Raw genomic sequence first — 23,167 nt, 5'->3', positions numbered from 1 at the left:
TCCTAACATACATTGTCCTTTGATGACAAAAAATATCTGATAAAGGGATATTAAGTACCACACTGCCTCCTGCCACTCAGTAAGCTGCTGTCCAGGTGAAGCAGGACAACCTCCTGGCAGTCACTCCTCTAACACTTCAAGGACAGAAGTCTGGAAGCTTTAAATGCATAGGCAGCTTTGTGGGTAGGAGTGTGAAACCACAGTTTCCTCCTTTCCTTTCCATTGCTTGCCCTATTTCCATGTGCTCTGAGAATTTAGGAAGTCACATCCAAAAATACAGCTACTAAAAGAACAAATTCTACTTGTTAAGTCAAACATCCACAAAAAGAAATGCTAAAACCAAGCTCGCTCACACATCTTACACTGAAATGAGGATTATTCAAACATCAGTATTTGATTCTGCAGCCAGTTACAAGTGTCCCAGTCGAAACTGTCACTCATCTTTTATCATGTGAATACACAAGAACCAATTACATGGCCATCAATTCATGTTGGGCTGCATCTCTGTGGACTCCAATCAGAGGCTGCACTGGGATGAAGTGATGAGCTTACCACAGCTCAGGGATGCCTGAACTCCACTTCATATGAACTCCACTCCAAACAACTGGCCAGCAAGTACCTGCAAGTTGTGGCTTGCTACTGCTTCACACGAGGCCATCGATACTAAAGTTGGGGCAGCTTGGGAAAAATATTGAAACTTTAAACAGAGTGAAGGGTATCCAGAGAGAGAAATCATTCACTGTATAACCACAAAAGACAATCAGGCAAAAGGTTTAAAAATGGAACAACGTGTTTCTTCTTCAGGACACAACACTCAATCTGAAAGGAGCCTATGAAGCCCAGAACATTAACAGGTTCAGAAAGAAGAGATGAGCTGCTCACAGAGCTATCTTGTGCAAATATGAAAGAAACATTGGTCCAGATGAAAACTCTAGCCAGGAAACCCTAACCTCTCCTCATTGGAAGGTGGGAAGGAATAGGCAGGAAAGGATCTTTTGCTCTTGTTTCTTACCTTCTCCATAGACATTTACTACTGACCACTGCTGAACACCAAATGCTAGGGTAGAAGTAAGCTAGACTGACCCACCATGGCCAAAAGAAGAAGAGAAATGCCCACTTTTGTCAAGCCATGGCCCATCAAGCTCACCTTTTTCATTTTCAGTGGTACTGGCAGATGCTGTTCAGGAAGAACATGTAAGCTTGGCAACCTTCTGTGGTCATTCACTTTGCACCCACAGTTTCTGCATTAAGGATTTTAAAGAGTGTATTCCCATCTAGTTCCTCATTATGAACCTGCTATCTGTGAACTTACAAAATCACTTTCAAAACCGTTGGTATCATTCACCTCCACAACCTTCTGCTCTGAGATGATCAGAAAACAGATGTTAGAGAAACATTACTGTTTTTCTACCATCTGGAGCAGGCTCCCTTGCTTCTCCCACCTTCAAAAAGAAGAAAATCCAGGGGAAGTATACAGAAAATAAAAATATGCTCTAGGCCAAGACAGAAAATCAGATGCAAGAGAGAAACTCTTCAATCAGACAATCCTGCTCCATCCCCATCCCTCATTAAATCAGCCTGAACAGCCAAAGCAGGTCACTGAACAAAGCACAGGTGTAAAGCTCAACACAGCTGCACCAGGAGGAAGAGACCAAGCACAGCAATAGTAGCAATTGCTGCTACTGATGAGTTCATTTCTTTCAGGAGTGGGGAAGAAGTACACAGATTTCTTTTTCCCCTGAAAAAAACCTAAGTTGTTGGGTTCCAGCTTGCATGACTCTTCAGCCCCTACAGTAATAAATCTTTGGGACTATAAATCACCTTGGTACAGGTCTCTCTTCACAAAGGAAATGGGCTCTCTCTTGTCATTAGCTGCCTGTGTCTACCAACCATGGCAGGGCCTCATTCAAGTCCTCTTTGATGGACGGTTAGACTTAAAGGAATATGTACTTCAATCTCATAGGGGAAAGAACAAGAATTTACTAATTAGACAGGGCAGTGCACATTAAAAGCTGGCTTTAATACCTGGTCGCAAATTAGCCTTGCACCTGCTAAGTGTGAGGATGCCTACAAAGCAGTAAGAGTACCTCCCCCATGTAGGGATGGTGAATGGAGCATCATGAACCCACAACACCTCTTAGGAGCAAGAAAGTGGTTGCAGCGGTTGTGTTCCATGCAGTTGGGAGGGAAGGTAGAAAAGACCTGACAAATCCTAGATAATGAACCACAGAACACAATACAGGCAAAACTGCACAAAAAGAACAGACTTTCCACTCTGCCTTCCAGTCTGTAACAGTCTTACACAGCTCTGAAAAGAAACCAGAGGCAATGGAGCCAAGAAGAGAGCCAGAGCCACACAATTCCATCCATGTTTCCAGTGTCCAATTCAACTCACAGCAGAGATTCAGGATGCCAGCAACCCAAGTAAACTGAAGCTTAGCTACAGGCAAGAGGCACTCTGGCATGCTCCATGTGAAAGTGTTTTAGCATTCAAACCAGATGCACACATAGAGGAGAAACTCCCATTCTTCAGAGGAACTGGTTTCCCTTCAAGGATGACTTTCTTGTGTTAGTCATTTGCTCCTCTCCAAATTTCATCCTCTCTGGTCTTGTTCTCCTCTTGCCTTATTTTAAACAGTCTGCCAAGCATCTTCTGTGAGGACTGAAGTGACAAGGAGAATGTTGCAATGGGAGACATCATCATCCTGATACGTGCCAGACCTCATATAGGAGAAGCCCATCTCTGAGCCACACTTTAACTTTTATCACTATTTTCTCTAAGCCTGAAGATATTCCTGTGGGCAGTGCTATGTTCTATGTCAAAATGCCAAAATTCAGCAGTAAGTGGTAAGTCAGAGATTTACATTTATGACTTGTGTAAATTCATACCATCTGCAACCTCATCCAAAGCACAGGGGTGACAGAGCCTGCCCAGGTTGAAGGCAGTGCTGCTGCAAACATCTCCCCCTCTGCCAGGAAACACCTTCTCTGTAGACAGAACCCTTCCCTCAGCAGTTTCCTAAAATCCACATTCTCATAAAATCCAAAATCTCATGTATTCCCGCTCCTGAGGTGTAACAGAAAAGTTTGTAAATGTAGATTGGAAGAGCAACATACATTGCATACCACACACCTGCTTTTCTCTTCTTTTTTTGTCCGCCTTTCTCCTCTTCCCCCTAGCCTTTCCTGAGAGCACTGACTGGTAAATAATCCAGTCCATGCTTGGAAAAAAGAAACTGTCCCCCTCTACTTCTAACCAGGAAATGCAATGCAAAACCTTGTCCCTTGAATTCTCCCTGAGTTACTCCTTGCCCCCATTCACACACACAGATGTACACATAAATCACATCCATTTCTGCCTGTTCCTCAAGCTGGCACAAGCTATTTGGATCACAAAGCTGTGCACAAGCCCCAGAGCAGCCACCAGACATTCTGTGCTGGAAGTTGGCCACTGTCTTCCCAGAGATATATGCAAATTTCTGTTGGATACAACAGCTTTAGTTATAGGTAGAATCAGGCAAACACACATTAAACAAGTGTTTTGTGCAGCATGGGCTTGATATGCAGTATAAAACAGGCTTGAATTCACTCCATTGATCATAATCAAAAACATATCCCTTTGCTTCAAACAAAGTCCATTTTGGATAGTCTAGAAATTTGATTCAGCAATCAAAACTTGAATCAGAAAGTTATCATCACCTGCAGCCTCCTGTATACTTTTTAGTTTCCTTCAGGAAAACTAGGACTAGCAACTGCCTTCATGCGTACACAATCATTACTTTCTTGTCTTAATAAATAAAGAACTGGTGCTTTACTACAATTCTTTCTCCTGCAGCAGTCTGAAACCTTCACTCTGATAAATTCAGTACTTTTGCAGTTCTCTCCCAAATACATTTTTTTACTTCTAGAAAAATCAAGGGTGGGGGGGAATCCTCCAAAGAGGCCCAGTGCTTCCCTCCTTGTAATGAAACCCTGTAATGGAATGCCCTGCACTCCAATTAGGAAGAAATGCTAATTTTCTCCAGTTGAGCACCCCCTCTAGATGTATCTAATTTGTTTCACTGCTTTCATCTCTCCCCTCCATCACATTTTCATTTAAAGGTTATGATCTGTTTGTGCCCTCCATGCCGCGCCCTGACAAGACACCCCTATGAGAGGTTGCAGGGGCCATGTCGCCCTTGCTAACCCCCTTCCCAAACAAAAACCAAAGGTTTTTTCCCTCCACTGCCTCTTTAAGAAATGCAGAAAGATGAAGGGGAGGAGCAGGGAATTGGGAAGACAATAATTAAAAATAAGAGGTAAGCCCTCTTGCAAGTTAGGTTGCTGGTTCTTTCCAACAAAAGGTTAGAGACCTTTGCACCATGACCAACACCAGTATGACCAGTGGAGGCCAGCCACGAGCAACAGCATTACAGAGCTTTGCTACTTCTGCAGATCCATTTAGGAACAGCTGCCATGCAGAACACTCTTTTGCAAAAGGTTCTGCGGTGCTAAATTGTTTAGCTCCTTGTAGGTCTTGGGGAATATATTTTCTCTCATCTGTCACAGGGAGAGTCTGGTCAGAAAGGACATGAAGAGCTGGCTCAGCTGAGCAGAAATTCTCAATAAAGCATTCCCACTCCTCTCCAAATGGCTTATGCCTTGTTCTGGGAGTCTGTATTCTGAAAATTCCTTCAGGAGAGCAGAGACTTCAGATGGATAGCACAGGCCTTGGAATAGCTCTTCATGGCATCCATAAATTCGTGCTGCCATGGCTGTGGCTGGACAGACATGTAAATCCTCAGGGCAGAACCCATCTGGACAGGTTATGCACGCAGAAGAGCTGGCACCACAAAGGGAAAAGGCATCCAGATGTCATTGCTGGTGCCACACCACTTCTCACAGAAATCTCAAAGGGCTTTCTAAATCACCAAAAGACTATTACTGAACAAAAAAAAAAAAAAAAGATTCAGCCACCATCTTACCTCCAAGAAAAGCCTCTTTGAAGTCTGCCCCAGTATCCTCAAATAAAACAGTATTCCAGGATCTGAACCCACAGTCTTCCCTACATACAAACCCTGCTCCTAAGCCAAGCTATTCATTACTTTTGTCCAGCCTCTCCTTCCCTTCACTTCAATTTTCTCCATCAGTTCTTGTCTGTTAGAAAGGAAATCATAGATCTACACTCTCTAGACACAAGTTTCACCACACACCTGTTGTCAACATCCTGTAAGTTGAAAGTGACCAAAGAACTTCTTTGGAGGAAAAGCAACTAAGTGGGCCCTGACTGAAAAGGAGTGGAAACTGCTGGGTTCCACTGGTGGCGCTGCCTGGAACAACCACCCTCTGGGAAAAAGCAGAAGAACAGCTGGACATGCTGCCCAGACTGAGCATTGAGTAGCCTGTTCTTGACAGTAAGACAAAGATGGAAAAGTACTGCAAGAGTGTTTTCTGTTATTAATAGGCACTTTGCTAATACTGCTCAAGATAGTCAGCTCCCTCTCAGTCATTTCCTGCTGCAGCCGCTGAATCCCATTGGTCACAGCACTATATGGTCCATTACAAGCTATTTCCTCTCTAGGTTTGCAAGCCTCCAAAAGCTTTTGCAGAAAGTCTTGCTGATCTCCCTTCCTGCCTCCCTCTGCAGACACAATTCCCTCATAATTTGACTTTTTGGGACCACAAATAGGGAGCGGGTAAGAGGCACACAAAGATTTACTCTTCATGGATAGCAGCCTTGCCCCTTCCTCCCCTTCCAGGCCCCCTCTCTATCTGGTCCATGCAAACAAACCCTGAGTGGGAAAGAGCGTTTGGAAGAGGCCTGTGTCTGGGCCAGCCGCCTTTCATCCAGAAGATGCCTCTTCCCGTTGGAAAATACAAGCATTGTGTGAAAACATTTTAATATATTCATGCACATTCCTATAGCTCGCAGGAGCGAGTGGGTCTCAGCACCCTCCCCTCCCTGCCTTCCAAATGATTTTGATAGGCAACGATGCACTGGGAATACCACTTGTTTTCTCAAATGCCCGCGAGTATGTAAATTGTGGGAATATGCAGACCAAGGGCTGTGGTTTTATTGTGCTGCAGAAAAGATTTTACTAATTACTTGCCTAAACTCCAAAGCAGTACGCCTGCTTTTTTACAAAGCGGGAGAGTGGGGAAGGTGGGGGTGGTGGGAAGAGGAGGAGGGGGACTAAAGAGAAAAAAAAATAGCAAGGGGAAGAGAGAGTAAAGGGAAAGAGGGAGAAGGAAAGGGAGCACAAGGGATGCATTTCAAAGTTTCTCCAGCAATTGGATGGGGGGGAGCTGGGCCCAATGTGAAATCATAGAGGTCAAAGGTGGGTCTCCCTCCCTTGTGAGAAAGTGGTGAATCAGGACGGTTTATCAAACGATCATTTTCTTTTGAAACTGGGAGGCAGAGGCTGGGACAATTCTGCAGATGTGCTTGATGAGTTCGGGACAAAAATGGGCCGCCTCCTCCCCCCCTCCCCTCTTTAAAGTCTCCCATCAGGGGTTGCTTCTCCCTCCACTGCTTCCAGGACCCTCCCCTCCCTTCTTCAGTGGTCAGCTGAGACCCCCACCCACTGACCGCCTTTGTATTCCTGGCCTTTGGACACAGTGACAGGGCCCTTTATGAGACCCCAATCAAGACCCCCATGTCACAGGTACCTAGTAGAGATACCAGACCCTTTTCAAATGAGGAACAACAAGGAAAATATGCTGGCCCATTGTCCCAGCACAGCACCAAGGGAGATGAAAGGGACAGGCTGCTCCCTCTCTGCAGACTGCCTGCCAATCAACCCCAGTTATTAAGGTCACGATGTGGAAATTCCTCTGACCTACACCTAATCAAAGATGCACCAAGGACTTTTGAGACAACATGGGGGAAGGTGGGAGAGCAAGCATCCCCCTGTCCTCTCCACCCATAAATACAAATTAGTAGGAGTTACCCCAGCTAGTGCTGCAGCACACTTGCCCCAAGTACCACTAGGGCAGCCAAGCAGAGCTCTGTGCTGGCATGCAGCCTCAGGAGAGCTTAAATTAAAAGCATTTCTCACTGAAAAGTTACAGAGTGAGCAACACTGGAGGTGGCTCAGAAGCCACGATTGAGGACACTGTGAGACAAATACTAAGCATCCTCTTTCCTATTGCTGATATCTTTGGTTTGCATGGGCTATGGGTTTCACCAAACGTGGTGAGCAGCATCCAACAGAGAGTCCTGAAGAAAAACTCAGTAGATGTGACTCTCTGAGTCTCCAAAAGCTGAAGCACCTGCAAGAGTGGATAGATGCCAGTAGTGCAGAGCAGACATTCTGACTCCCCCCTCGCATGATACAGGATGAAGATACCAAGATGATGCTGATGGTGGTGGTTTTTAGGACTACACAGAAATATCTCACAGAGAGGAGGTAGGAGCCATGTGCACTGCCAGAACAAAGAGATGGAGACAAAACAATTAGACCATGGGTCAGAAGGGATCAGAGAAGCACATCCCACCAGACAGCTCCAGAGCACTTGGAACATGCACAAGATCAACTGCCTCTGAAAGGTTGTTCTGCATCACTCACTGAGTCATCACCATACACTCAGAACAGTCAGACACAACACTTCAACCTCACACGTGACACAAGAAATGACAGACTACAGTCTGTGATAGTGCACACAAAAAGAAAAGGAAAAAAAATCTAAACTCCATAACAGGAACATTATTCAGCATATACAGGATGCTTCTGCAAGTGCATGACTTTGAATTAGGTCCTCCAGAAGAGCCACATGGTATAAGTCATAGCCATCACTGGCACACTTATGATCAGTCTTGAAGAATCAGAAATTTTTGACACTCTTCTTTATGCACCATAACTACTGTTATTCAGGGAACACCCTTCTTGACCTCATGCCGGCTTGTTGCTCTCAATCCTGTTGGCATTCTTTAAAGCTCACCTGGATGAAGGTCTTAGTGAAAAAGGAAAACAAATTTGAGGTGATAGTATAGTGAAGTCATAGAAAGTGGAACAGTCACAGTAACCAAGCTGCAAGTTTCTTTATGCTACACACTGCTCATGTGTTGGCTCGTCTTCCTCTGTCTTTTAGCTAAAAGATACCAGTGCAGTGCTACTCGAGCCCCCCAGTTCCTGTCAGAGAGCCTGCAGAAGGTAACAGCCAACCAGTGGTGACCAGCTGGGTAAGAGATGAGAAGTGGAAGATTTCAAAAGAGCTCTGGGACAAAGACTCATCTCATGTCTTTACACAAATCCTACTACATTGCTTCTCCACTGCAAGTCATTGACATTCCTAAAACTATCCCTTTGTTCCTTGGCTTTTACACAACTGCTGAAGCAGGTGGAAAACAGCTTTTTTTTTTTTCTTCATGTTGAACCAATTACTCTTATACCAAAAACTGCTTAGCCATGGCAAGGCATGGTCTGGTTTAGGTCGTTGCAAGCCAAGATCCCAACTGACACCTCAGATGCTGTAAGCTGCAGTGCTCAGAGCAGACATTACTTAAGCCCTGCAGCACAAAAGACAGATATTGCCTTTACTTCAGGGCAATATCCTCCACTATCATCCTCCTTTCAAATGCCAATGGTAGGCTGAGGGCCAGTCTCCTGCTGTCCTCAGAGTGAATCAACACTCCTGTAGAAGGGCCAGGCTGCTATCTTAGGACACTACAGCTTCACTTCCCACCTCAGGGCATGAGCTTGCATCCTCTGAGTGACAGGTTCAGCCTCATCTGGGAGGAGTAACGGTGGAAGCTGAGCCTGCTTAGAAGCATCTGCACCTGGGGCTCTCACCGTGCAAGAAAGGTCCATCCCTCTGTGTCCCTTCCCGCCCCCAAAAGCAGTCATTTGAAAGGCGGGGAGGGAACAGACACCACTCTAATTGTAGGAGTGAAACCTGGCATCCTCCTGCTCATCTACCTTTGCACTCCATTTCTGTTTCTCTTTGAACCTCTGGTACAGCTTGTCAGGTCGCTGCCCTCCTGAGAGATCAGAAAAAAAAATAAAACAGTGATTACTATTGTACACTGATATGCAAGCTGGAGAAAGAGAGAGAGAAAGGAGAGAGAGAACAGCCTCCATGTGTCAGACTATGAAAGGGCTTCGACTGAAGCCACCTGAAAAACAAACCCTTAATTTAAATGTTAATGAAAGTGCTGAAGAGACATCAGAGGCTTTCATTTCTCTACAAGGAACAGAATCACCAGGTCTAGAATTTATGGCCCCCTTCACCTCCCCTCTCTTCTTCTCTGCTCCATCAGCCACAGAAGTAAGGAAAGGAAAAAAACCCTAATTTTAACATTAACTCCACACTTCCACCCTGGGATGCAATTGCTAAATTATCTGTTGGCAGGACACTGATCAAAGGTGGAAAAACAAAGGCACACTGCACAACGGAGCAAAGGTAAACAGCAGCCAAGGTCTGGTGAAGTTACCTTCTCCCCCTGCGAACTTAAAAAGCAAAGAGAAAACAATCACAAACTGGAAATGGAAACCTCAAACCATAAGGTTGCCAGCCCCCTCAACTAAGTTTCTTCTGTCCCATCGATTAAACAGTCATGGATTCTCCTGTGCAAACCATGCAGCCTAAGAAAGATGCTTCCTCCAAGCTTTCTGAGACAGACTTTCCCCTCAAGCAAGGGGAAAAATGATAAAAAACTGCAGGGGGAGGAAAAAAAAATTCAATATGCAACACAGCTCAACACAATTAGAAACAGATGTCTGCATTCCAACTCAGTCAGCTACTGCCTCCCAAAACCTGCTCACCTGCCTGCAACCACTAGTGAGCCAATTCACACAGTCACAGAAAATATATATATTAGAGTATTGGCCAAAAGTGACAAAAAGTGAGGAAGTCATCAATCACGTGAGCTTTAGAGGGCAAAAGAAAGAAACTGAAGTGAAGAAAGGTAAGCTGAAGTTTCTCAATCCATAGAAATGTTTGCATATTTGTTTGTTTCTAGAGGAGAGGGAAAACAGAGATGCGTGTTCATGTGTTCACCCACATGAAGAAGACAAAATAGATTAAAGAAGGTAAAACAAAGTCTTCTTCCTCCCAACATCAAGGGAACAGTCAGGGCAAATGGATAAGACACAGGTGTCATTTTAGCTCCAGAGGGGAGAAACTGATACTCATTTCCTGCTCCTCAGCTTTAGGGTGAAAGAGCACCAAGTCAGTTATGACTATTGCATATACCTAGAAACCCACATCCAGATCGCCCTCTGAGGTCAGTAAAAGATGGCAGTTAATGCCACCACTAACTCTGCACGTCCACTCTGGGATCTCACAGTTGAGCACGTTCTTCCTGCCCTGCTTAAGAAACAGCTGCAGGTCAGAGTCCCCTCTCAATTATTCAAAACGACCAGGCTCTACGAAGATCCCCAAGGACAGCAGAGCTACTGCTGCCGGCTGTTTTGCTGGCAGTGCACAAACACCAACAAAACTCAGTTACTTCTCCCAAGTCCAAGCAGACTCAGAGAGGTTAACTGCACAAAGCAAGGTCAAAGCAGAGCACACTGTGGTCAACAGCTCATCTTGATATGCAGTAGGGAGAAATCTGCTGATAAAATCAAAGTAAGAAATGAGGGCAGGGGAACATTATCCAACATTTTAACTTCTACCCATTAGGGCTTCAATTGCACAGTTAAAACCACTGCAAAGTTGCTCTGATTCAAGTGGGTTGTTTTGCTCTAAGGCAACCTGCAAGATCAGATTGTTACACTTTCACAAGAAGTTTCTAGATAACCATTAAAAAGAAGCCCTCAAAATTAATCATTTTGATGGCTCCCAATGGAAGAGAGGCCCATTCAGTAAAGTAACCTTTCTCTTCCTTCCTTTCCCCAATGAGTTTGGGGCACGTTTTACAATTTGCCTGAGGTTGTCCATAGAAGCAGAGATCTCTTCAGATATAACTTCCTCATAATAATCCATGGGAGAGGCAATTAGGTTAAAATCAGCATGTTCAAATAGAGCAGGTGGGTCTCAACTACAACACTGCATAAACAGGAGAGCCAGCCTGGCTTTTTAAATTTAGCTGTTCATGTAAGTACATATTTTCCTTTAAATTAAGCATCCAATGCAGACAGCTAGTCTTCAGTACAAACCTTCCTTCTCTCTGCAGTTAACCTGCACTTCACCACGGAAATATCCCCAAGGAGAGGTCATCTATTGCAGCAGACTAATGACAATGTCAGAAAAGAAGAGACTGTCTTGTGGGCTTACACACCCAAAGCATGTTTCTGTCACAGTAGGGCACTTTATGATTGCCCCAAAGTGTACCAAGGGTTTCCTAGCTCTCTACCTACAGCTGAAACCTGGCATCCTGCTGCTCATCTACAATCGCACTTTGGAAACCATTTGTGTGCCTCTGTCTTCTCTTTGCTTCCTTTAGAATCTGACACACTTTGCATACAGCATCTCATGATATATATTTAAATAATTAAAAATGAAAATAGCAAATGCCAGTGGCCAGGCCTGGCAGGAAAAGTCAGCTTAGATCTGACTTAGATCTGACTGAGTACTTTTTTAAATCTTAGATCTGAGTATTTTTTAAATTCAATACAAAAAAAATCTGGATCCAAGATTAATAATGAACTTAGCATGAAGGTGCACTTTTTTCTTTCCCCTCCAGTTTACATTGTACCCTGCTCCCATCTCTTCCCTGGCTACTGCCACCTCAGGGAGCCACAAAGCATGAAGGTTCCACTGCTCTACCAGAAACTCCCGAGTTTACCTCACTTTGCACATTTGAATTGGTCCACTGCACTTAGGCTTGCCCTGGTCCCTGAGCACACATAAGTCACTGCAGTAAGCACCAGTAAATGAAAGCTTAACATCTGCGTGATGCAGAGCTCAAAAGGCAAAATGAACTCGTGGGGGGAAGAGGATTATGAGCCGCTAAGAAATGTAGTTTAGGGTACCAAGCAGAGTAAGTACAGCATTTTACTAAGCCATGGAGAAGGACAGCTTCGGAGATCAATTAAACCAGTGGCTGAAAGAAGCTGAGGTACCCTTATTTTAAGTATCCTACTTTTAGAACTCTCTCAGTCTCCTCTAGTCACTTATGAGACATGCAGTGTGTGACCTGCTATCCAAAGCACACCAACCAACATAACTTTGCAGACTTGCTGAAAACCCAGAATGAACATAATGCCCTCCCATCCCCATTACCCTGCAGTGCACTGTTAGGGATCCCCAAAGCAACGAAGCTCCAACAACACACATAAATGTCAAGACACTTCCATGGCTGAAAAAGTTATGTAAAGGACTCAGCACAGTTTCCCCTGCACAGTATGAAGAGATGATTCAATATTCTTGGTGCCCTTTCAATACCCTTCCACCTACTTAATCTTCCTTATAGGAATCATTCTGTTTGCAGACCCAGAAACACCCAGAATAGCACCACTACACTAAGAACAAGGAAGCCTCCTCCTCCAGCTCTGCACATCTACAGGATGATGTCTGCAGTGACACAAGGAAACTATGGACAAATCAAAGCAGAATACCTAAGAGAAAATGCCTGAAACCAGAGGATCTGTGCTTTAAGAGCACAAGTCTCTAACGTTTAGCCTGAGTGTACAGGCACTGTCCTCTAGAGTAGCAGTCCAGCAGCGCAGGACTACAGCAGGCACAGCAAAAACCCAGCAGTGGGCCAGGAACACATGGGCTACTTTGTAAGAAGCTTCATACAGAGGAAGATATCACTGAAAAGATGAAAAGTTTCACACCATTAACAGTTGAAGGTCAGTAAGAATACCACCCTGACTACTCTAGAGAGTCCAAGTCCTGGCAAATTTCCAGGTCAGGAAACTACAGCTTCTCCAAAGCAATTCTGAATGGCTGGAGTTGGAGGAGCCTTCCTTGCTCCTACCCCACTGCACAGAACTGCTTTGAGCTCTGTGTGTCCATAGTAGAGACAGCTGCTATTTCTTAGCAGCAATGGGCCAAAATACTTCAGTGGTTGGAGCCTGATTCTCCAGCAGTTATACAGCAGTAGAACTACCTGTCCTTATGGAGGAGATCTCAGTTTACACCAGCACAACTGAGAAGGGAGAATCAGAAGGTCACGTTAAATGTTTATGAGGAAGTGGAGGTTATAGGCCATGTTCAGCCTCACTGGGGAACAAATGTATCCAAGCTCTGGCTAGAAGGATGGAGACTGCAAGGGAGGAAAAGCTTTAGACATAAGTGCACAGGGAATGCATATGGGTGAAATATGGGCTCTTGCAAATAAAACAGAAACCACAGAGGTCCCCAAAGCAGACTCTCCTAGAAACCAGATATTATCTTTTTGATACTCACGCTCATTAGACAGCAAGTAATAAAACCTATTAGTGAAAAATTCATCTCCCCTGCCCCTTGCCCTGGCCAACCCCCACCACATGCCCTACTGCTCTGATCCTCTCTCTCTTCTAGGATGGCTGCGATTTGTTCTGAGAAGCGACAGGTTTATAGGTTAGCCGACACCTTCTCTCTGTGGAATTTTAATTAACTTCTCCCATCGTCAATATGTTAAGGAGCAGGGTTCCCATTATACGAGGTCAGCAGCGTGTTTCAGGCCCTGCTATATCAGCCGTCAAATTGAAGAATTAATGACGTGGCTAATTGGCTCTAATTCTCCACACCCCCCTCCCTAAAATATGGAGGGGTAAGGGGAGGGTGCAGTAGGCTGGGCTAGTGGGAGAGGCTGGTACAGTCCACAGTCTCATAAAAAATGAGAGTGCACAATTTAAGCCCACTTGTTCATGGGTTAGCTGTTCCACCAGCTCCAATTTATCACCCTGCAGGGAGAAAAGGGGGGGTGGGGAGACTGAGGGTAAATATTGTGACAGAGAGTGTGCGCAAGCACGCACGCCACAGAGAGGAACACCGTCCTGACAAGAGGCCATGGCAGTAGGTCATCACTTAGGAGTAGGAAGCAGAATGCCACTGGCCTCTAACCAGCCACGGTGCCTGAGCCAGTGCCTGTCTGCCAGAAAAGGGACCCCTGCAGCACAGAAGACAGCAAAGGGCTTCTATCTCACATCTTGCAGCAGCATTAACGCAGGTGGCACTTCTTCAAAAACACTAATTGTCTCAAACACTCAGAGCAAAGGAACAAGGCAACAGCAAAATCATAGCAAGCCTGGAGTGTCATTTCCCTGATAAAGCCACTAGCTCCGTACCGCTAAGTTTCTGTTGCCTGCAAAACAAGCTTGGAAATCTAACAAGGACAGCAGTTGTGGACAGTATTTTGGTTTTGCACAAGCCTAAAATTCAGCAGTTGCGGATATCAGATGAACAGCAACAGCAGCTCTTCTTCCCCTTTTCCCTGAGGAAGAACCTCTTTTGCACACAGGCCAGTTTAACAGGGAACCAAAGAGACAGATCGCTGCTGGCTGGTGTTAAGATTTTAACAGTGAGAGTCTCTCAGATTTTCACTTCCTCAATAATAGGAGCACTTCAAAGAACACCCTGGAAGACACTGGTGTATGTATTGCCCTTGCCTCCCATGCTGAAGCTGTACTTGTAGCATTATGCCTGCACTAGAAGCACAGAGCTACAGGCAACAGAGGCTGGAAAACCACATCCCTGAACTCCACTTCATCTTTGCTAGTTCAACATGTTCAAAAAAACCTGAGTTCTAACCACTGCATGCAGCTCTCAAGCAGGGACCTTTTACTCAGCATCTCTTCTGCCAGAGAATGAGAATACAAGTTGGCATCTTTTCAGCACAGAAAATCTCAAGAGGATCCAGCACACTGTTTCTAATTAGCAAGTCAGAGTTCCTTCTTCAAGAAAGAATGAATAGGTCCCACCTGAGGCACTGAAGAGGAACCCAGGGCCACCTTCATGGCCTCTTTATAAGGGGATCACTCTGATGGTATAGGAAATAAGGACCACATGCTCTTCCCTGAGCTCCTGCTGCAGGCACAAGCACCTGATCAGCCTCTGCACAAATCAAGTCCCTGACCCGTCACACTGGTGCCGCACAAAGATTTGTGGACACAGCCTATCCAACTCCTTTACTTCTCTCTGATGAAAATTGGGAATAAAGAGATCTGTTACCTTAATAATGGGCTGATAGCAATGGACCACACTCGATCCTCTGTCTGCACTGTATGTAGACACTGACCAACTCTGCCCGCGGACAGGGACCAAACCTAAAGAAAGAGATGCATGTTATGCCACATCACCCAAAACTGCAGAAGGTAGGATGCATGCTGGAGCTGCCCAAACTGCCATGCTTACCTTCCCACAGACCCTCTCCCTGAATTCCAATTACTTATTTTGGGGGAGCAGAGCCTTCAGTTGCTGGCAGAAACAAGCACTTGAAGTCAGCTTATAAGTATGACGTTCCACCCCTTTGGTAACAGAGAAAGCACCCCCATCACCACTTGCTCTCTAAGGGCAGCACTCAACAAAACTCCTCATCTTCTGTTGTTAAATAAATGACAATTAGTATTTGTTCAAATCTGGCCTCTTGAACAGTTTTGGAAGACTTAGTAGCATCCCTGAAAATTTTCCATTAATATTAACTATAAAGTTAATAATTCACCAGCCTGTAAAATAATCTTCTTTTATAAGACCCCCCACCTTTAGACCAAGTTTTTCAAGTGTACCCCAGTCTGTTTTCAAACCGGCTGCCCTTGCTCACTGACAGTATGAGAGAATTCCTTCCCTCCCCCAACAGTGCAAACATGCACACCTCCTTCCACCAGTTCACCCCTTTGTTTCTGAGTCCTAATAAAGGCCCCAGAATTCTTGCTGGGGCCTCTGCTAGTGGCCCTCATTTTCTCCACCTTGCCATCATTCTTGGCCCACAGGACTCAAGCCTCCCAGTTGTCTGTAACCAACCCCCAGTGTTTTGCTTCAAGACTTCAAAGCCCGGAGTGCCCTATTTGTTTGTTTGTTGATAATGCCCAGGATTGCGGGCTATTCTTGTCAGCGGGGAATTTAGCACCTAGTGTCAGCAAAAGCAGCAGAAAAGCTTAACTCCTTTAAGGCATCCCTATCTCCTACAGGTTAAAAATATTGCTCAGAGCACACTATCTGCTGCCTATCACACAGGAATGTACATTAACAGCTCTTCAGGGCTTAGTCCTAATCAACACTCAGCAGAGCCCTCAATAGCTTAGACACTTAGAGCCCCTTTAAAAGGTTGGTAGGGATTCCCTTCCACCCTCCAAGAGTCTCATTCACGCAAACAAGACAGCCTACAAAAGAGATGATAAAAAATAAGAGGTGAACAGCCCCAGAGTATATGCTGTGGGGAGCACTGTGTGGGCAAGATCTCACACTAGCTCTAAGAAAAACAGCTTGAAATTCCCCTCTGGGCTTCAGGAATTTGTTCTCAAGGTCGGGGATGTCTGTCTTCCAGCTGTCAGAGAAGCAGCAAGAAGGCAGTCTCCCAGAAAAGAGGATCCACAGACCAGAGAGGAGCAACACCGCTGAAGTGTGAGACAAAGCAGCATCAAGGTCTTGCTCCCAGGAGGCAAACAGCAATCCCAAAATTGCCTTTTGCATTGGAACATTGCTTGCTTTACTTGGAAGTGATTTTACTCAGGAGTACATCTGTACAGAGGGACCAACAAAAATAAATCGGGTCATGCTGCTTTACACACTTCCTATAAAACCTTGAAAGAGACATTTAAGTCTTTCCTCGTTTCAGCTTCCCCTCTTGTAAAACAACAATTAGCTGGTTTTCCTCTTACCTCCATGAATGCTCTATGATATAGACCAGGGACCAAGAGTGTCTATCAGCCTACCCAGAGCAAAAGCCAACATATTCAACACACAGCAACCACTTCCAGCAATGAAACGAGTGGTTGTGAAGATACTACAGGTACTGCATCATGCTAGCAGGATAAGGGTGAAACATCTGTGTAGAGCTTCCTAAACTGATCAGACAAAGCTGATTACAGCTCAGATGAACAACTCTCCAGGTCCACATAGGAACAAAGCATTGCCAACCAAATCCAGAAGGACAAAAATCAACAAGGTCCTGTCCCAAAAATGAATAGTCAAAAATTACATGACAGGACCCAGTGGTGCCAGCTGGAAGAGAAAAATGGGAGCTAACAATACTCATAGTCTAACTTCATTCCTGGTTTGCAAACCAAGAACCACTGGGGAAAAAAAAAAAAAAAAAACAACAACGAGAAAACCCCCACACAAATAAATAAACCACAAAATTAGTAAGTAACTGTAGCTTTGGAAAAGACATCATCCTATCCTTTACAGAGATTGCATATACAACAGAGAGTATGTTAAACCACATTGCAATGTTAAATCACAGAACAAGGATGGGTTTGAGATCCATACAGCAAATTTCACACTAACTGGCATGCACCTCTACTACAGTGTAGATGGATGTACAGGAAAAGAAGCAAAACATCAGCTGCTGCCTTCTGCACTTCCAAGTTTAAGCCAGCAGCTGATGCTGTAAATTACTGCCAAATCTCTTTCTAACAAGCCTGGCAGAGCAAGCATCTTTTCAGAGACATGAGCCAAGACAGTCAGCATTCCTCCTGCAAGGAGTAGAGGGCTCACAACAGTTCTGCTGACACTTAAATATTCATGGCACAAGACCTCTGAAGTCACCTCTACAGCAGCACCTGCAGCTGCTGAAACACTCCCTGCTCACCTTCGCTGTTCGGTCCCGGGAGCCGCTGACAATGAGGCCACCTTGGAAGTCCACACAGTTCACCTCCTGTTCATGCGCAGAGAACTTGACGCTGTAGGAGCCATGGAGCTTGTGAAGCACAATACTTCCATCTCTGAAAAACAAATCCACAGGCAGGGAATTTGTACCTCTTGGACACGCAACTTCCACTAATGCTTTGGAATGCTACAAAAAGACCAGGACTGGTCTCTGACAGGGCCTGAAATTCATGCAGCATTATTAACCCTCCATTCTTCACACATCACCTGTTCTCTTCCAATTCCACATCTGGCCAGTTAAAGCCTGATCTCATGCACGTGAAAATCTTCCTGGCTATCTTTCCACCCTTCACTTTGTGTTAAGCTGCAGAAACTATAGCAAAGCAGCCATTCCTCCTCCTACTGCTTTGAACTTGCCAGAATCCTGTCTGTATGCTGAATGGCTGGAGTAAGGGAATAAGTGAGAGGACATTCTCACCCTTGTCCAAGCCTCAGCTTTTCTTTCATCTCAGAGCAGCCATGCAGGGTGCTGTGCTTTGAATTAACTACCCAGACATTTAGACCTTTTTCAACCAACACAGTTACTGGAATTTTTAATGCAAGCCTTCATTTTCATCTGAATTTTGGTCTACAGGTCACAGGGGAAAGTCCCACAATAACCAGGGTAGACAGCCATGCTTGTCTCTCCCAATTCTGTGCTTAACTGTTGTGCATATTTTTATAGTTTTAGTTATTAAAGAAAGTCCTGTCACTTGCTGCAACTGTAAAAGTCCAGTCAAATGCAAAATTAATTGAAGAAGTGTGTGTGCTGGAAGGCTTGGCAGTTTTTCCCCTCTCCACAATTATATCAGTGGGTCAAATAAACACACATTTGTCTCTAGAAAACTTTCTGCACTACTGCAGTCCCAGCTAACCAGCAGTACTGATTATTACAACAGTCTAGCTACCCTGGCTCTAACAGGGAAAGAAATGAAATCTGCACAGCAGTCAGTCATTTGCCTGATCAGTCATACCCGATTCCACAATCCTATGGACATCAACACAAGTTTACAAGAGCAAAAGACACTTTTTAAGGTCAACAGTATGAGACTCAGCTCCTTCACTGCTGCAGGAGAAGCTTTTTCATGCCAGAACCAAAATTACAAGAGAGGAAGCATCAGCAGCTGACCACAGCCAAGCATGAGGACACTGTGTAGCAAAACTGGCTCCTCTACTCTGGGCTGGAGTTACACAGAATCTTTCCAATTTCAGTGGCAAAACCCTCGGGCTTCTTCATTCACCCAACTTACCCCCCTCCACTGACAATGTGGGAGTTGACAAGAACAAAGCGACACACGTCCTCCTGGTGGCCAGAGAAGATGGCTTGAGGGTGACGCTGCAAACCTGTCCCCTCTGCACAGAGCTGGTAGGCCTGGATGTTCTCCGCTTGAGACAGGTAGAGATATTCACCATCCAGCTCCATCCAGGGCATCAAACTGCAAACAGACAGCAAGTTGGGAGCATGCAGGAGTGGGGAGAAGAAAATGAAACAAAACAACCTCACACAGAAAAAGGAAAAAAAATTCCATATGCAAACATATCAACAAAAACAAGTGCCTGCTCAAGAGAAGTGAAGTTGGAGCAACAGGTGACATGAAAAAGCAGGGCTTAATATAGCAGCACAGCTAAAAGTGAAGCTTCTCCAGCAACATAAAAAGCAGATTACATTGCTGGCATTTTTTTAACCCAGAGCTGAGGAAAAGGAAGCACCAAAAGAGAAGATGGCCAAAAGTCTAGTGAACATAGATAGGACATACTTAAGGACCCCCGGACCTGCACATGAGCTCTGTTCCTTTTAAGAAACTAGACTCTGGTATTGGTGAGCTATGCTGAGCATTTCTACAAGAGCATTCAATGTGAGGCTGCTGGTGCAAACAGCCACTCTTGATCCTGAACGCTATTTGCTGGTGCCCAGCAGAGACCACAAAGCTGCCACTGTTCCACACACCTCTAAGCAGGGGAGCATGTCACCAAAATACCACAGATCTTCCTACAGATACAAAGTCACCTGCCTCCTGCACTCTGAGGCTACCCAAGAACTTTATGCTCATCATACAGAGGACGTATTTTTCTACATTCACACCTCTTCCCCTGCTGAGCCATAAGCTGTAGAGCAAGCTCTTGATTTCTCTTGCTCATCTTTTAGAAGAGCCCATACGCCATTTTCTGCCTGCTGCTTTATGTGGGACAGTGGCAGGTTTGTATGGAACATACAGGTTCCAGGCCATGGCCAGTGGAGCCAAAAAAAATTATTCCAAAGTATTCTGAAGATTGATGTTACATATGGAAAATATGCTTTACTTTCTGGGAGATCAAGAAGAGGACAAGACACTCATGCAATATCTGAATCAAGTCTGCCATCTCAAGAAGTTTATTCTTGAAACAAAACCAAAATATAGAAGAAAATAGGCAGTGAGAGCTTTTCTCAAGATTTTGCTTTTGTGTAGCCAACAGAGAATCAGATTTCCAGAAAAAAGATTTCTGGAAGTAGTGGACTCACGTCCTATGGGGTATGGGTGTGTGAAATTGTCTCTGCTCTGCAGTCATTGCCAAGTGCACCAATGACCATGGAAACACCGAACAAATCCAGAGCCTTTCTACAGAGCAGCCTTTCAGTTTTCAAACTATTCAGGAACAAACGGCTTTGAAAGCAGTGGGGCTTCTCATAAAAACCTGTCTCCCTCTTTTTTTAGATCATTTATCCTCAGAGGTCATGATTTTCTGTGTCAGAGTCATTACACACAGCCGTACCTTGTAACATCACAACGAACAACTAGAAACAAGCTAGAGGACAAGATTGCTCATTAGGCAGAAGGTTCCAGCTTGCCTGTATTCATCTCCAGTAACAGGCCTTTAATCACATGGACAAAGTAGTTGAGTTTATAATATTCATCTGGGACTTGATCATATACAGGGAAAAAGTAAGAAGCATCTTTAGAGCAGGAGCCTTGGGTATAGGCAGGCTTTGATTTCCCCTTCCTTCCTCCACTCCTACGCAGTCCTCTAAAAGCAAGTGAATATCCAGCTTACCTAGACTACAGCCAGTTTCTGCAGCTCTCCTTTTGCAGAAGTTTAGCTTTTTACCTTTTTCTATGGCTTTTTCATAAGGAGAAGTGAAAAATCAGAAGCAGAATAAATGAAAATTAGGAGATGCCATTTGGATGGTGGCCTTATTAAAACAGTCCTTGCCTTTTCACTTGGGAAGCTGGTTTAGTAATGATCTCTAATATCCACAGAGCCTGGCTTCACAGATGGTTGCAAGCACTTCAAAGGCAGGTATACAACCTGCACCAAAACCCACTCTGCTCATTACAGCTGTTCCCAGGACTCTAGACAAGAAGTGGCACATTATCCACCACTTCAATCTACACAGCACAAAAAGGCATGAAAGCTCAGTAGAAGGTCCCTGTTCTTCAGCAGCTAACAAACCAGTCTCATTTTTCCTTCAGTCTGATGATGTGAAGGCTGAAAATTTCGATGTGCAGCTCAGACAAGAGACCTATCTTATGCTTTGCTTTGAAAGCCAAGTACACCTTTGCAAACAAGAATTTAACAACAAGCTCCTATTATAAATGTCAAATATACTTTTTTTTTGTTAAAGTGAAGGAGAGAAAGCATGAGAATGAAGGAGCAAAAGGCAGATGAAATGGCAATTACCATTTTAGATTTCTACATCCAAATCAGGATCCAGGATAAACCACAGGAGACAAACAAAGCATTTTGAGGGAACACCTAAGTCCACATCTGGGATCAAGGTGAGCTTATTGTGAGAGCAGGACAAAAGATTGTTCATGGTAGGAATACAGCAGTAAACATGAATGCAACAGTTTGTAGTAAAGGTTGCTAAATGTGACTAAAACTGTACAGATCAGAACAAAGACAAATTCAAATTACTAACAAACTCCTGACACTCAGCATGAATCCCTAGGGCAAGGCAACAACTCCAGTTACCCCACACCCAGCTAGCCAGGAACAGCCAAAATAAGCCAGCAACAATCACTTGTAAGACCCCATGGAGCACAAAGAACAGGAAACATCTCATTTCAGGGCACAGGCACAAACCCAAGGCCCCACAGCAGCTGTCACATAACAAAGAAGAAGAGGAAGAAGCCACTTGCTTGCATTTCCATTTCAGGACTGTCTCCCTCCGGCAGCGTCCATGCCTCCAGTTCTGAGATATCTTCACCCTTTCCTTCACTGGAATGCCAGCAGCTCTGCAGACAGAGGAGGAGAGATGAGATTAGCAACCAGGACTGATGCCTTCTGGACAACAAATGCATTCCAGATGGCCACAGGTAAGCTCTCACCCTGGTTCCACAATGATGAACTGACACACACTGATGGCGCAGTGCCATACCACAGTGAGGACATCGTGAGAGCTGACAAGAAAGGAACACTGACCACAGTCAGGGATTACCAGCAAAGAAAGTCACCTCTGATGATCACAAACCTTAAATATGATCAAGACTTGACCAAGTATACTGAATGCAGCACAGGTTCAGACAAAATGTAATCCAAACAAGATGACACAGAAAGAAACCACCAGAAGAACCAGAGATATAAGACATCACCCTTTTAATAGAGACTGACAAGAGCTATTTAAGATAAGGACAACACCACACAAGAACAAATGGAGGAAACACTAGTCAGGAGAACACTGAAACAAGAAGCCAGAGAGTGTCTATCCAGAAGGACTAGTAAAGAAACTGTTCCAGAGTTCACCTGTCTGACAATCCCATAACCAGATACAATAATCAGAAATCAAGATGTGTTCAAACAAAAGATAAAACACATTCATGTGTATAAGTAATCCAATGCACACACACCCCAAGAAAAACTATCTTTCGCAGCAGCTCATCAGATAGAGAATTCCAGCATATCGATGGAAAATTCTCTCTTTACAGTCAGACAAAGCTACTAAAAAGAGACTATAGCTCATATAGCTGTTGCTAGGTTAGAAATTAAAGTTATTGGAATGAGCTGAGACAAACCAAGATCAATACTCTTCAAGATGTGACAAAAAGTAGGTACCACAGAGACCTGGAACCAAGGTCTCCTTAGAGTCTACATAAATATACCCAGTTCAAGCAGCTGTTCAACACCTGTTTTGATCCAGAGTTGATTAAAGATATGGGGAAAGGCAGCTTTGGTTCACATCTTTCTCATATCATAAATTTAATTATTCAATATCCTAGCCGGAGCTGCTTAGATAGAAAAGATCAATAAACTACAAACAAGAAGAAACTCTAGAAGTTACCCTTTGTAACTAGGGGTTACACTTACTAGACTACAAGAGTTTATCCCACATTCATGCATTACTCAATGCAGTCAACACACCCAGATTCATAGGGAGAAGGGAAGATCCTTGAGAGATGGGAACTAGCGCCTCATCAGAATCAATTTCTTCCTCCCATACCAATAGTCTCTCCAATCCACTTCCCAAAAGTAGCATTTTTGGGTACTCTGTCATTTTTAAAACAAAGATTAGCTCCCTGTAAATAAACATCTC

The 23,167-nt window shown here is 44.4% G+C and overlaps 1 protein-coding gene across 3 annotated transcripts in view; it reads right to left on the bottom strand.

Moving 5' to 3' along the window:
- FBXW4 (F-box and WD repeat domain containing 4) overlaps positions 1 to 23,167 on the bottom strand; it is a 63,453-nt gene that overhangs the window by 27,233 nt on the left and 13,053 nt on the right. For all 3 annotated transcript variants that reach the window (XM_038140561.1, XM_038140560.1, XM_038140559.1), the window contains exons 2-5: positions 21,777 to 21,872; positions 18,909 to 19,094; positions 17,603 to 17,735; positions 15,025 to 15,119 (exon numbers count right to left, since the gene is read on the bottom strand). In XM_038140561.1, coding sequence (XP_037996489.1) covers positions 15,025 to 15,119; positions 17,603 to 17,735; positions 18,909 to 19,094; positions 21,777 to 21,872 — 510 coding nt within the window. The remainder of the gene's footprint in view (positions 1 to 15,024; positions 15,120 to 17,602; positions 17,736 to 18,908; positions 19,095 to 21,776; positions 21,873 to 23,167) is intronic.

This window comes from Motacilla alba, chromosome 6 (genome assembly GCF_015832195.1).
Source record: "Motacilla alba alba isolate MOTALB_02 chromosome 6, Motacilla_alba_V1.0_pri, whole genome shotgun sequence".
In the NCBI taxonomy this organism is placed as follows: domain Eukaryota; kingdom Metazoa; phylum Chordata; class Aves; order Passeriformes; family Motacillidae; genus Motacilla; species Motacilla alba.
This window is presented reverse-complemented; position numbering and strand designations above follow the sequence as displayed.